General features: G+C 35.6%; 1 protein-coding gene across 1 annotated transcript in view; it reads right to left on the reverse strand.

The window, feature by feature from the left end:
* GMNC (geminin coiled-coil domain containing) overlaps positions 1-14,195 on the reverse strand; it is a gene marked incomplete at its 5' end in the record, with an annotated part of 55,802 nt that extends 41,607 nt beyond the window's left edge. The window contains one exon of the mRNA XM_044070760.1: positions 14,121-14,195. Within this exon, the coding sequence (XP_043926695.1) occupies positions 14,121-14,195 (75 nt within the window). The remainder of the gene's footprint in view (positions 1-14,120) is intronic.
* Positions 14,196-14,501: the final 306 nt, after the last annotated feature.

The following is a 14,501-nucleotide window of genomic DNA, read 5'->3' on the forward strand; positions in this document are numbered from 1 at the left end:
AGTTTGGAATATGAACCAATGCATTCTACCTGTAAGGTGACTGTCCCTCCTAGCATGTGGTACTGCTATATGGACAGATGATTTCCAGATCTGTTATTTTTGGGACATTTTCACCCTCTGTCACCATCATCATCACTAGCTGACTGCTCAGTGCCAAACCATACCTCTCAACCTCTTGGAGCAAGTAATCTGGACAAAGTCATAAATAATGGGGGGACAAAGGCCCAAAAAATAGGGACAATTTTTAAATACTGCTTTACAGATATAGAAAATTGATAGAATAGCAAGTTTTGCATTAGCATGGATTTTCTGAAGGATATGAAGTCTGAAATTCTAATCTCTGTTATTATTTTCTCTCTTCGGTTCTCAATGATTTGAGAAATGTTATGAGGAAGAGACTAAAAATATGAGGTAAAAATCTGGACAGTTGAGAGTTATGTGCCAAACCCCTTAGCAAAGCCAAGTCACAAGAATCGTGGTCACATGCTCTGCCCAAGGCTAGAAAGCCAAGATGCTTAGTAGACAAAAGATCATGGTCTCTGTGTCTTTTTGACTAATGTTGCTTGTTACTAAGTCTATAAAGCAGTCTGGCAGCTGGCAGCACTGTTTTGCCATGAGACTAACATAATTGCTTGATGCACTCCAGAGAATGCAGTTGTTCTTTGATTACTCAGTCCTTCAATCATGCCCAGCCTCTGATAAAGCAATCAACTAACAAACTCATTACCAGTAGCACTGGAAAAAATTATTACTGATTATACTGATTTATGATGATATCAGCTTTGGCTAAGACTTTGAGGTTATTCATTTCAAGATAAAAAAAAATACTTGAAAAGGAATTACTGGCTTACCACCAGTGAATTCTGTTCTAACCCTAGGAACCCAAATTCTGCAGGGAAACAAATACTTATGTGTAAAACAGGTGGTGGAAGTCAAGCAGCTGAAATATCTTCAAACATGTCATCAACTGAATATGGATCAAATTATTTTGTGCCTGCTACTGTACAATTTACAATCAATCTTGCACATTTTAATATCTGTCCTCTGTGGAAACTGACAGGGAAAAAAATAAGTTAATAATCTAAGTATCTACTACTTTATTATATGGGCTAATAAATATTTTGCAACTGAAAACATGTTGTTGGTGCACACAGTAATTATATTTATATTAAATACTTTTTAAACATTTCAGCATTATCAGAACATCAAAGAAATTTAGCAACAGAATGCGGTACAAATTCCCCAAGTAAACAATAAAGAAACTAGGCAGTCATGATGAATATTGCAATTATAAGATGCTAATTATCTGCAATGATAAATGTTGCTTACAAAACAAAACTGGCTTTGTCATACACAATAATGAGCAAATTAATTACTAATAACAGCAGCCAGCCTGTGTAGTCTATCAGAAAACAACAGCAGTGCTGAAATTTATTGGAAAAAGCATGGTACATGTTCCCATGTTTTACTACTACTGTGTAGGAATATGTGCTGTGGTCGTGTATACTTCGGACCTCAATATATTCTGTACACCAATGAGCTCATAAAAACAGATGACTCAGTAGAAAACATCTGTCATTTTCCCTTTAGTTGAATGGAAGGAGATAAGTCTCTGCATTCTTCTTTGCTATAAAATGAATTTCAAGTTATTCGTTTACTAATAAGAAGCACCTGTCAGACAAACAGATTATGGCCAACGTCCAACACTCCTGCTGTCTGCTAGGGAAAGATTTCACAGTTTCTCTTCAGAGCATACCCCTTTCAGTCTAAAGGCCATGTTTTAAACACACTATGCAAAATGACAAGAAATGCCAGAAGCATGCGCCCAATATCATCCTATATGTTTATTAATTTGAACGTTGGGCATTACCACAGTGAACTTTTACTGCTGAGGAGAAGAGACAGCTCGCAATACTGAACAACAAAGTGAAGTGGAGCAGATTGGAATTAAATTGACTTTTCATATTTCTGCCACATGGTGTCATCTGACTTTAAATCCTTCATAGTCTAATAAAATTAGCATTAAAGTGGTGGCTGTGAAAATGTGCTACACACTTCCAGAATCATTTTCAGACTATATAATAATAAATCAGTTCTGGGGATATAGTTATACAGTACTCACAACTGTCTATAAAGTACTTTTATGTGTTCTTTACTTTTTCTTTCATCTATAAACCCTACATATCCTCTACCAAAATGATAAGCACATGCTAGAAAATAGTACACATAAAAATAAATTCTAATAGCAAGAAATGAAAACTTGATGCCCACTCCCACATGCAATTACCTATTCTGGTTAGCCATCACTTTGTTTTCAGGTGCATCTTAAAATAAATACCTGATATCTGCAAGTGTATTAATGAACTGTCACCCACTTTTTGATCATATTGGTACTCACTACTAGTTAGATATCTTTAGCTTACTGTTCAAATTACAGCACAAGTGTGTATTCTGAACCAAAACAAGTAAAGTATGAAATAACAAAAGAAGCCTGGTTTAGAGAAGCCAAATGAAAATGTAATAAACACAAACATTTATTCCCACATACCCTGAAAAAAACAGAATTTGAGAAAGCAGTGTGAGTCTGAAAGTCTGTTGTTACTTTAATAAATATACTTTTGGCTTGTTTGAGCCAAGTTTCTTTGCTTGTATCAGCAGCCTTTTTGTACATTAATTTTAGCTTTACTTTTGTTTGCATTCTGTTATGTTTTTTCTTTACAAATGCAAAACATGATGTAACTTTCTTCAGCGTATGCAGGAGTTAATTGTTTAATCAAAGTATTTTAACTTACATTATGAAGAAAGGTGATGGTATTTAAACCTGTATTCTTTGCACTACCACTATGTCAGAGGTAAAGTGATATTAGCTTATAAATCATTGCACTCTGAAGAACTGAAAGTTATTTTAAATTTGCAAATGTATAACTGTGACAAACATTTTAGACATTCTAACACAAATGGGTATAAACAATAATCAAACCAGAGGTGTCTAACTTCTTTTAAAATTAGTCTGGATAAGTGGTTTGGACTAAATGTCTTCAACCCAAATTTTAGGCAGTGTTCCTCAATGTTCCTCAGGCTGGAAGCTTGTCAACAACTTATAAAACTTATCAAAAGGCGATATAAATAATCAAAGCTCACAGTTATTCTTCACTCTGCAACACAGAAACCTCCTTCAAAGTTTCTGACACAGGAGACTCTAACTTCTGACCAGATCATACATGAAATCAGTTGTTGGCTTCAACATTTAGCAAGTCTGTCTGTCTATCTATATTCCTATCTATCTGCCTATCTATCAATGGATCTCTGTCTGCCTGTCTGTCTGTCTGTCTATCTTCCTACCTACCTATCTGTCTGCCTATCTATCTTGCAACTCTGTCAACATGTAGAGGAGATGTGGTTCTTACTGTCCTGCTCACATAAGACTGTACAGACTTATAAAACTTATCAAAAGGAGATATAAATAATCAAAGCTCACAGTTATTCTTCACTCTGCAACACAGAAACCTCCTTCAAAGTTTCTGACACAGGAGACTCTAACTTCTGACCAGATCATACATGAAATAAGTTGCTGGCTTCAACATTTAGCAAGTCTGTCTGTCTATATACATTCCTATTTATCTGCCTACCTATCAATGGATCTCTGTCTGCCTGCATGTCTGTCTATTTTCCTACCTACCTATCTGTCTGCCTATCTATCTATCTTGCAACTCTGTCAACATGTAGAGGAGATGTTTTTCTTACTCACATGCTCACATAACACTGTTCACAGAAACACATTCCAGCACTAAAAGGGAATTATTTTTACATCTGTTAAACCCACAGAAAGTCTGCCTACAATATAGGAGGATGTAGTAACAATTTCCTGTACAACATGGTGTGCTGCATTGTTGATATCTAGGTGTATTATGCTTAGACTCCTCAAACCATGATTTCCAATTATCATTAACCTAAAACAAAACAACACAAAGTAAATTTAGTGCCACAGCTGTTCTTCATTTGCTTGCACTTTTTCTACTTTTCTTTCAATTATATTACCTCACGATCAAGAAAGGCTATGGGTGATCAAGATGTGAGGAAGAGACAGCAAAAACAGGAAATGTTGGAGGATAATAGTTTGGCATGCCAAAAACATCAGAAGGAAAGTGAGACAACTGTAGACTCTAGTATGTGAAAGTGTGAGGACAAAATAAAAATAATGAAACATAAAGAATTGAAAATTGAGACAGTGACAAGTTTTTTTTATTTAGGTACCACCTACTCAGGGATGACAGGAAGAGTAAAATAGCTGGACTAATAGTAGTATATGTCAATAGCTGGACTAGTAGTAGTATATGTCAATAAGCCACGGTGGTAAAGCCGTAGCACTGTTGCCTCACAGCAAGAGGTTCTTCTGTTTGATTCTCGGCTGGAGTGCCTTCTGTGTGGAGTCTGCATGTCCTCCCCGTGGTCGAGTGGCCTCTGAAAGACGTGTGAATGGGCGTGCCTTCGCTGAAGGTTGGGTGTCAGGCTGGCAACTCGGCACCATAAAAATCTACTGCCAATCATTAGCGGACCGGAGTTCCACTGTGGCGACCCCTAACCGGGAAAAGCTGAAAAGACAAACAACAAAAAAAGTACTAGTATATGTCAAGCAAAGCAAAAACTACAAAGGGAAAGAAATTACTTAGATGGTAGCAGAAGAAGACCAGGTTCTCAACTGACTGAAAATATCCTGATAATCAGCCTGAGGGGGGAAACAGCAGAGTTGTGAGTCTGATTATCAATGTATTACTGTTTTTTTTGTGTGTGTGTGTGTGTGTGTGTGTGTGTGTGTGTGTGTGTGTGTGTGTGTGTGTGTGTGTGTGTGTGTTTTGTGTAGTTTGTGTTTGTATGAGTGTGTTTCAACCGATCCCTAGAAGCTTGCCCATGATGGAAAATAATACAGTCTAGCCACTGATAAGGCAGAAATTCTTAACAAAATTTATTATGCTAGTATTCACAACAGGCAAAGAGAAAATGCTCACAGGGTGGGAAGGTAGGGAGATGAGGGCGGCATGTACTAACAGGCAGTTTTATAAACAGGCAGGCAGTGGTGAACATGTAGTGGGGACTAAGGGAAGACAATGCACAAGACCCAGATAGAACCTCTGCCAATCATTCTGAAGAACCTAGTGATACTGTTGTCAGTCTTTCTCAAAGAAGACCCTCACTTATCTATGTAACATGGAGTGGTACCCAATCACTGCAAAGAGATGGCTATAATTTCATCCTACAGGGCAGGAACACAAGCAGACCCAACCATTAAAGAACTGTCAGTCTTAACTGGGCTCAAACTCAAATGATTTTGCCATTTCACTGCTCTCCAGCTCTGTTAATAGGTGATACTGGAAATGGGCATAGTCAATTCTGTCAGTCTGAAGCATGTTTTAGTAAAGCCTATGACTCTGCCTCCAAAACCAGCGATTGTAAGTATTAGAAAGTATGGGGGCAAGAGAAAAAAATACTTAGATGGATTGAGGCGTGGACAGATTGAAATGAAGCAGAAAGCAGTAAGGCTGGGACACTATCTCAGAACGGTGCCTGTACAGATCAGCCTTGACATCCATTGTCTCTTGGATGCTCACATCAGAAGTTACAGAGATAAATAGGACTCATTAACAGTTAGCAGTCGGGGGAAGAGCATACAGAAGCACACAAACTGACTAGCTGAGTCGGATGAGAACTTCTGGCTGAGATAAAATGTTGTAAAGTGCAAAAATCTTGCTCTCCGGAACCAAGAAATCCAGAATGTAGTTCAAGACTGAAGTAAAAATAAATCTGCATATCCAAGCAAGTGAAAGAGGAATAAGTTATGAGATGTAAAATTAAAAGCCAGAATGAGGGCAAGAAACACAATATGATGCATTTGGAGGACAGTCAACTGAAGAAGCACTGACATAAGTCTATCACTCTGTAAGTCCTCTGTGCGGCTACAGCTGAAATACTGTCTGCAGTTCTCCTAACTTTTCAACGATAAAGGAGGCAAAACTGCGGTAGGTAGTGCAATGAAATAACACAAGACTGATAAGAAGACTGGAGAAGGAATACAAAGTCAAGCTCGCAGAACATGAGCAACAGGAGATTACATGACATGAATACCTAAAATCACAAGTGCCTATGGGTAATGGAAGGGGAGGTAGTCCAACTACCAAATTGTAGGCATCAACTTTTGTATGGATTTAAGACAAACCTGTAAGGAAAGGGCAGATTACTAACAATATATTTTACCAAAGAAGGCAGACTTTTGGATCACTGATGTTTTCAAGAGGGCATGGATGCTGGCGATAAGGAGGCACTGAGGACCAGAAAGCAACATTGTGTTCGGTGCATGAAAGCAGCAGGCAAAACAAATGTGTCATTTTGTTTTAATTGCACCCATATAAGTAATGCTGTCCCTGTTTCTTTGTTTCATGATTTGGATACTATATCATTTACAATATAACTCCAACATTACCTTTCTACTTATTTCCTATATTATACTGCATTGCAGTTTGTCAGTAGTTAAGGTCTATTGTTTTATTGCACTGTTGAAGATTTATTTTGCATAAACATAGCTGAATTAATTATATTTAAGTAATGTTTCTGGCATTACCAGTTCTAACACACTAAGAATTAATTCTAATATATTGACAGTTACATCAGCAATATTCCATGATGCAGATAATTCACTTCATTTACAAACTTAAATAAATAAACTCAAGATGCAGAAATGCTGCAGAGACAATGCAGAGTCACTCCTGTTCAAGTTTGTAATGTATTTATATCTGCTTAATATGAATGTTCATCTGATGCTAAATAAAATCTTACTGATATTCTGAATATTATAAAAATAAAAATAAAAAGAGTGAGAAATGTTCTTACATGTGTAAGTAAATACCAATGTGTACAAATGGAAAGGTGAGTAGAGTATATTTTGACAGATTTCGTTTTAAATAATTAAAATAGATTATATTTAATTCTGCAAAACACCAGCACAAGTTTGTTGAAAACCAATCACCCAGCAGAACTATGCATGTATACCCTTTGAAAAACAACATGCTGCTACAGTACTTAGACTGCAGTGAAAGGAATCAAACGGGTGTATGTATGCAACTTTTGAAAAAAAATGCCTTAGACTTCTGAACTAATTAACATTCACTTGTCTTACAGCAGACAAAGGATGAAAATTATCTTGAATCAGAAGTAGTGTTGAGGCACCACCTGCCAATACAGCCTGGCATGGTCTGAAGGAACATAAAGCTATACATTTTGGGCTTAATAATATATCTACATATACACAGCCAACCAGTGATCATGCTATAAAGGATGTGTATAACAATTAAAAGCAATAAACATTAAATCTGAATATTCTGCTAAATGTTGTAACACAAGTTAAAAACAAAAAAGCCTACATTATGATTGCCACTGGAGTCTTACAACTAGATTTTAGTGTTCTCCTTTCAGCACTAGGGGCATAAAATAAAATAGCCTGCAGGTAAGCATATGATGCTGGCCCTCTCAGCGTTTTAGCATAAGAATCAGGGACAAAGCCAAAAATAATGGGGGGGACAAAGGCCAAAACATGGGGACAGATTTTAAATATTGATTTAATAACCTTAGAAAGTTAATAAAATAACAGATTTTATATTAGCACTCTTTTTTTGAAGGATATGAAGTCTAAAACTTGTCTGTCATTATTTATTAACTGCAATCATTAACAATTTGCTAGAACGCCACAAATTTTATGAGGAACAGACCAAAATTATGAGGCAAAAATCATGACATTCTGCGAAAATCTAGAAAGTTGAGAGATAGGTTGCTTCTGCTATACAGTGCTATCCTATTAATGAGGCTAATTAAGGAAAGCCAGAAAGAATAACACTATATACACCATCTAAAAATATAGCAATGACCTGTCTTACACATTATTCATTAGGCATAAAATGTGTTTTATATTACTTCTTTTTCTTTCTCTATTATCAGAAACCTTTCTTTGCACTGAAACAAGATATTATCAGAGCTGACTAAAATTTAAAGAATGACTGCATAGTAAACTGAAACCAAGAGTCAGCCCACCAAGGAAATCTTCTGTTTTCTGTTATCTGCACACATATACTGGTCTACTGATGCAAGCTACCATTATTTGTTATCATAGCATAGTGCAAACTTGGCACATTCACTACTACAATCAAGATCTGACTGGATTTAGCGGAGAAACTACTGCTCTGTCTGTTGTACCACTGGAAATTACCATAGGGTTCCTGAGACAACCAGTACTTAAATAGTGCAAGATGTTCTTCAGGTCATCTAGAAACTTGTGCACTGCAATTTGTTACATTTCTGTGATGTTTCAAAGTGAGTGAGGAAAAAGGGGACAGAACAAAAGAAGGAATGAAGACCAGGTCTGGTTTTAAGCAGACTTTCCATGTGTGCTGCACTATAAATCAATATGTATTCTTTGAACAAAGCTATGGCAGTTTCTGGAAAGATGAATAATCTATAAATGAACGAGACAAAGAAAGAAATGTGATCAGAAATATGATGAAGGCATGGATGCCATGTAATATTAATGAATTATTTATTATAAAGCAATGATGACATTTCCAAACAAATACAAATACCTTCACAATTAAGAGGCAGGATACACATTTTTTGGTCCTTAGCCACATGACATATCCATGTTTTTGCATGGCTGAAATACATGGAATATATCAGTTTACATAGCCTTACAAAAGTAGTTTTTCTTACAAAAATGCTTCATTTTGAAAGTATAACCAGTCATACTTTTGCTTTGGCACCTAGAAAGCTTTTGATGACTAAGAACTGATCCGTTCACCTATAAATCTTAAGTCTAAGCCAAGGTAATTTCCAGGTATTGTAGTGAAAATAACTACTTAAATCCATAAATAAAACAATTTTAGCAATCCACCTTATTTTGTTCCAGCAATGTCTAATCACCACTGCAACTCATAGAAATAATGTTGCACTTTGTACCAGCAATGTTTAATCACCAATGCAAATTTTGAAATTATGTTTAGGAAAAAGAATAAAAAATATGATTTCTGCATTACCATTTATATGCTATTTCTTACATTTCTAATCTACTTCAACGCTATGCATGCAGATCCCAGTTACCTAAGTTCACAAATTTTATTTGATATCATTGCCATCTGCTGATCTACATATTTTGGTATTATGATAGCAAGCTGCAGAGATATATATAACGTAGACTGGTCTTCCTCCCAGGAAATCCATATAATTTCCAGGACGGATTACAAAGATGAGGAATGCAGTCTCTTATCTTCGAGGCAGTAAGTGTACAAACTTGAGGATATCTAATCCTGCATTTCTGTGGCTGCGTCTGCTGAAATATTCTTCTAATAATGTGCAATCAGTGCACTGACAGCCAATTAGTGCAGAAAACTCAAAAGAACCAAATCTGTACTCTGGTAATAAAAGCATATTTCACATGCTTGTTAAGATATTTCAGAAATGCAGACCAAGCCAGATTATTACTACATCAATAAACATGACTTCCTTAGACTATTAAAAAAAAACATATTTACTGTACTTTCTGGATTTTGTGCAGCTAGGGAATTGTGCAGAAATATCTCAAGGCAAATGCATGCCAGGGGAGTTATTTTGTACTCTGTTTGCTAAGGCCTTGTAGAATGCAGAAGCTTTTTGCAGTTTGCAGTAACCTAAGTGACCTTTCCATGAGGTTAAGTACATACAGTTCTTGTAGCTTAGTTATTCATCAAGAAATGTCTTATCCAGGTGTTGACTGAATCTTCTCTCTCCCTTCTCTCTCTCTCTCTCTCTCTCTCTCTCTCTCTCTCTCTCTCTCTCTCACTTTCTTACTCTCTCTCTATGAGACATTTACTATTTCCTAGTCTTCAGCCTCAGGTCTTCAACTTTAAGGATTCATCTGCACATGGTTATTTCCTTGACTGTGATTAGGAAAAATAATTTACACAGTTTTTAACCTAGCTCTTTTGTTTGTGCATTCAGGGTGGTATGTGTTTTGCTATTGTTTTGTCTTACTGAAATATGCTGTTCTAGTGTGTTCACAAGCCATTGTTATCTTGTGTCTTAACTGGCACTGGAACTCCACTCTTCACTTGTGTTTTAAGGGAGGAATGCTTATTAATCACTGCATCTTCCTCACTGATAACTAATCCTTCAGCTCCAGATAAACCATAGAAGAATGTGACACTTAGCAATATGATGGAAAATATCATGCTAACATACAGGACATTCAGGACATTACAGAGATTCCACCTCACTTCTTCAGGCAATTCTGTTACTATACAATATAGAGTGGAATGACATATCTTTTAAGTCAGTTCAAACTTTCCAAGAAGCAGTCACTGAGTGCATCATAGTCAGTGATTTATACAACAATTACTATTATTTATTTATCTGTGCATTACGCAGAGTAAATATTTTGCTGTTAGCAAAATGATTTTGCATTACTGCACAATATTTATAGAAACACAATGAACAGTTTAACAAGCCATTAATCTGAAAGTCATGTAGTACTCATGACCTGTGTGTATTCTTTTATTTTGCCTCTCAGATGTTCTAGCTCTGCTTAATATATCTCTTTTCATTTATTCTCACAATAACAGGAAAGCAGTGGTCAGAGTAAACCTCTGTAAGGTTAGTACACCCTCTACCATCTATTACCAAGAAATGTTGCAAATTGCTATATCACATTGAATGTTTTCCCTTGTTGAAAGCTTAACGTTTTGTTTTTTAACTCTAGTTTTATTTTCAACATAAGCACAGTGTTATAATCTATTTAGCAGAATTGCTTCAGAAATGTTAGTGTGCTAGTTAGCAAACTACAATGATAAATGGGAAACACAACTGTGATTTCTTTTAGAATGTTCAAATCACAGCTATGGGCAACACTGGATCAAGTTTCTCTGATAGGGGTAAAGAAGGAGGGTGCTTGTGTTTGCTTAGTTAGACACCCCCTCTCGCAAGTCAGTATTAAGTGCACAATGCATGAATGATCGTCATGAGTTATACACAATGAGGCTGCACCTGACCTTTTAGTATGAATTTGCAGTCTACAGAAATGAAAGAAAACATGCACTGAGGCAAAGCACGTCTCAATATAAACTGCTGTTTTACCATAGTTAAAAAAAGGTCTATGAACATATCTAAAGCAATAATTGCCTCTGTTACTGTATGGTAAGTTGATTATGTTTACAAATGGTCTTGCATTGTTTGTGAAAATGTTTATCCAGTGTCACATACATACAAACAAACACACAAACACATACTCAAAATGAGCAAGCCAGTATGTGCAAACACACAGACATACATGCAAACACACATCACAAAATCTGATTTTAGGTAAGAAGGAACGTAGGTGAAGTGTCATTTCAATAGTTATATTATTTAACTTTACAGCCAGGTCGCCATTATTTCTCATGGCTTTTTTTGGCAAAGAATAAGGATTTATTTGAAACAAGCATCACTTCAGTTTTCTATCCCTTATGTTGTTACGAATGTTCTTTATACTACTACTTCTTAACTTGAGAAAACAATTACACACTTTTATAAAAATAAGAGGACAGTTACTTTATTGTGGCATTATTTCCCATTTATAATCCTTTATCACCTCAATTTCACAGATAATGTGCATTTATAATCACATTCTTATTTCTTCACTGTAACTACTTGTACTTTACTGCTAAACAGTGACATAGCTGACATTGCTGTACAGGAAACATTAACAAATGAATTGCATTGCATTGCATGCAAATGCAGTAAAATAAAATTATGAGATATGTACAAAAAAGTGTTGATATTGATAAGTGGTATGTGTGTGTGTGTGTGTGTGTGTGTGTGTGTGTGTGTGTGTGTGTGTGTGTGTGTGTGTGTGTGTGTAATTATGGTATGTCTAACATACATAGTCTGCAGAAAAAAACAAACTTTTTGCTGTATTAAGCATAAGTCAGCAGTATTAGAGATATTAAGTTTATATAAAAAAGAGTTAAGTCTGCAAAGCAGTCCTAATGAGTTTTGTCCTTTGGTCAGATATTTAACTTTCACTCTTCTATATTTACTATTAAAACTCTAATTATTTCCTATACCAACAGAATTTCAAAACAGTTTTGTCATTGCATCTTAAGAATAAGTGTATTATTTATCTATATGAACAGTTTAACTGTACTGAGTACACATAAATGTAATCCACACTTCCAGTGTGCTGTGATTATAAAGTATGTTCCACAGAAATCCTCAATCTGCTTTTAGACAAGATATGTAGTACATCATTAACTGGGTTCCTTCTCCTGTGTTTCATTTGATGATACTTTGAGACATTCATTGAACTGTGTTGTTATTATTTTACAGCATTTAATATAAAAAGAACACACACATTATTCCACTGAAAGTACCAGATACATAGCCATGTGTATGCATACATACATACACACACACACACACACACACACACACACACACACACACACACACACACACACACACACACACACACACACACACAAACTCACGCACATGCACATGCACATATACACACATAATCCTCTCTGTTTCATGATCTGTATCATTAAAAATCCAAATTATTACCTAAGGCTGTTTTAAAGCATTTTAAAATTTTGTGAATAATAATAAAAAAAAAATTAAGCACAAAACTTAATAGTATGCTCTTCTGCTCAGTAAATATCAGTTAGAGTTAAGTCTAAAGAGCAAGATCCCTGAAGTTCTGACTGATTCTGAGAATTAAGACCAGCAACAGTATTTATGCTTTCTACCAATTTAAAAGAGACATCCAGTGAACAGGTGAATGCCTGTAATGCTGTTTTAAGATATGTATAGCTAAAGACAGCCAAGCTATGAAGACACCAGACTGCATGAATTATTTTCTTTCAAGTGAAGGGCACTAAATATACAAATAAAAAAGTTTCACTAAACTTACCATATTTATATGCAATAGACCAAAGAACCTGAGTACACTTTTTCATTAGAGATCCAAGACAATTAAATGGAACTGAGTGAAAAGACAGAGGGAGGGGAATTCTAATCTAATACAGCTTTCAGTGACGCCTCAGGTCTCCTTTCACACTGTGCAATCGGATTTGGCAGAAAGCTGTCAAACCTGTGACGTGAATGAGTAACAAATGTGTAGAAATACAAGTCAGTCTGGAAATGCAGATCAACACAGGGAAACAGGCTGTACAGTTAGTCCTGCTACAGCTTCTGCTCTCTTTCTGATTCAGCCCCGGCACTTTATTGGTGCATTGCACTGCCTTTTTTCCAGTCTACTGAGCAAACATTTAAATTCTCCTGCTGTCATAAATTGGCCTTTAAAACTTTTTGACCACCAGATTGCTCAGTCAACAAAAAGTAGCCGGAGAATATATTCTGAATAAAATCAAGTTGAACAAGTCCCTTGCCCATTACATTTTGTGGATTTTGAGACATGCTGAACATTTATGCAAAACAATAAATGCAGCAGGCAATTTTCTTTGAAAAAAAAATATTCAGGTCAGAAGGAAAAAAAAATCTGTACTTACAGGAAAAGCATTTGCACCCTTTCTTTACCATGAAGCAATATGCATACACATTTTTCCACTATAGACAAGGTAAAATGGGAAAAATGTTAAATAATGTTCTCTTTTTCAGACATCCTAAAGCATTTCCAGAAAAAAACAGTATTATAGATATGTGTTGCTTTTATTGAACTGAATATCAGAAAACAAAAACTATGACGCAAATCATAAAAAAATTGCTGGCATTCTGAAAGCTATGGGATCTATTCATACCTGTTTGCTACACAAAGTCTTAATGTACAAACTGCAAAGAACTAAGCATTCATATTACTTGTTACCACACATCTAACAGTATTAAAAATCCGGGTTCCCTTTAAAGCCACATATTTACTCAGGATTAGATGTACAGTGTGCACATTAGGTGTGTCTGCTACTAATTCACAGAGTATTACTTGTTATTTCTTCAGTTCTTTGAAATGCATTGCATTTACTGATCATGAAGAAATGAGCACTTATTTACACTTCAGACGTATTTCTATTTATACTGAGAAGACTACTGATGTCAAACTAAGTAACTGGTTTTCTTACCTTTTGTTCAAGCTGCTCCTTGAAGAAGTCATGATTATAACAAATTATTAAGTTAAAATCCCATATTGTGGTGATTTACATTAGAGGTTATTTAAAAAGTTACAGGAGCTGAATCATGATCTATTCATCATGTTTTTAAGGAAGTAAAAGGGAAACAGTTCCTCTTCACTTTGACCTCTAGTGTGCACCACTGAATCTTTACCCAGAGTGAACAAATAGTACCTAAAGTTATTGCAGTTACTTAATGTTCATGTGCCGTGTGAACATCAGAAATGTGCACATAAGTCCAAAGTTTAAAGTCTCAGTATACATATATAGATTCATTTATACAAAGTATGCATTGTCAATAAATAAACTGCCACTAAATTATTTGATTGGAGC

Source organism: Protopterus annectens, chromosome 4.part1 (assembly GCF_019279795.1).
Source record: "Protopterus annectens isolate FY-2018-M chromosome 4.part1, PAN1.0, whole genome shotgun sequence".
Lineage (NCBI taxonomy): Eukaryota > Metazoa > Chordata > Ceratodontiformes > Protopteridae > Protopterus > Protopterus annectens.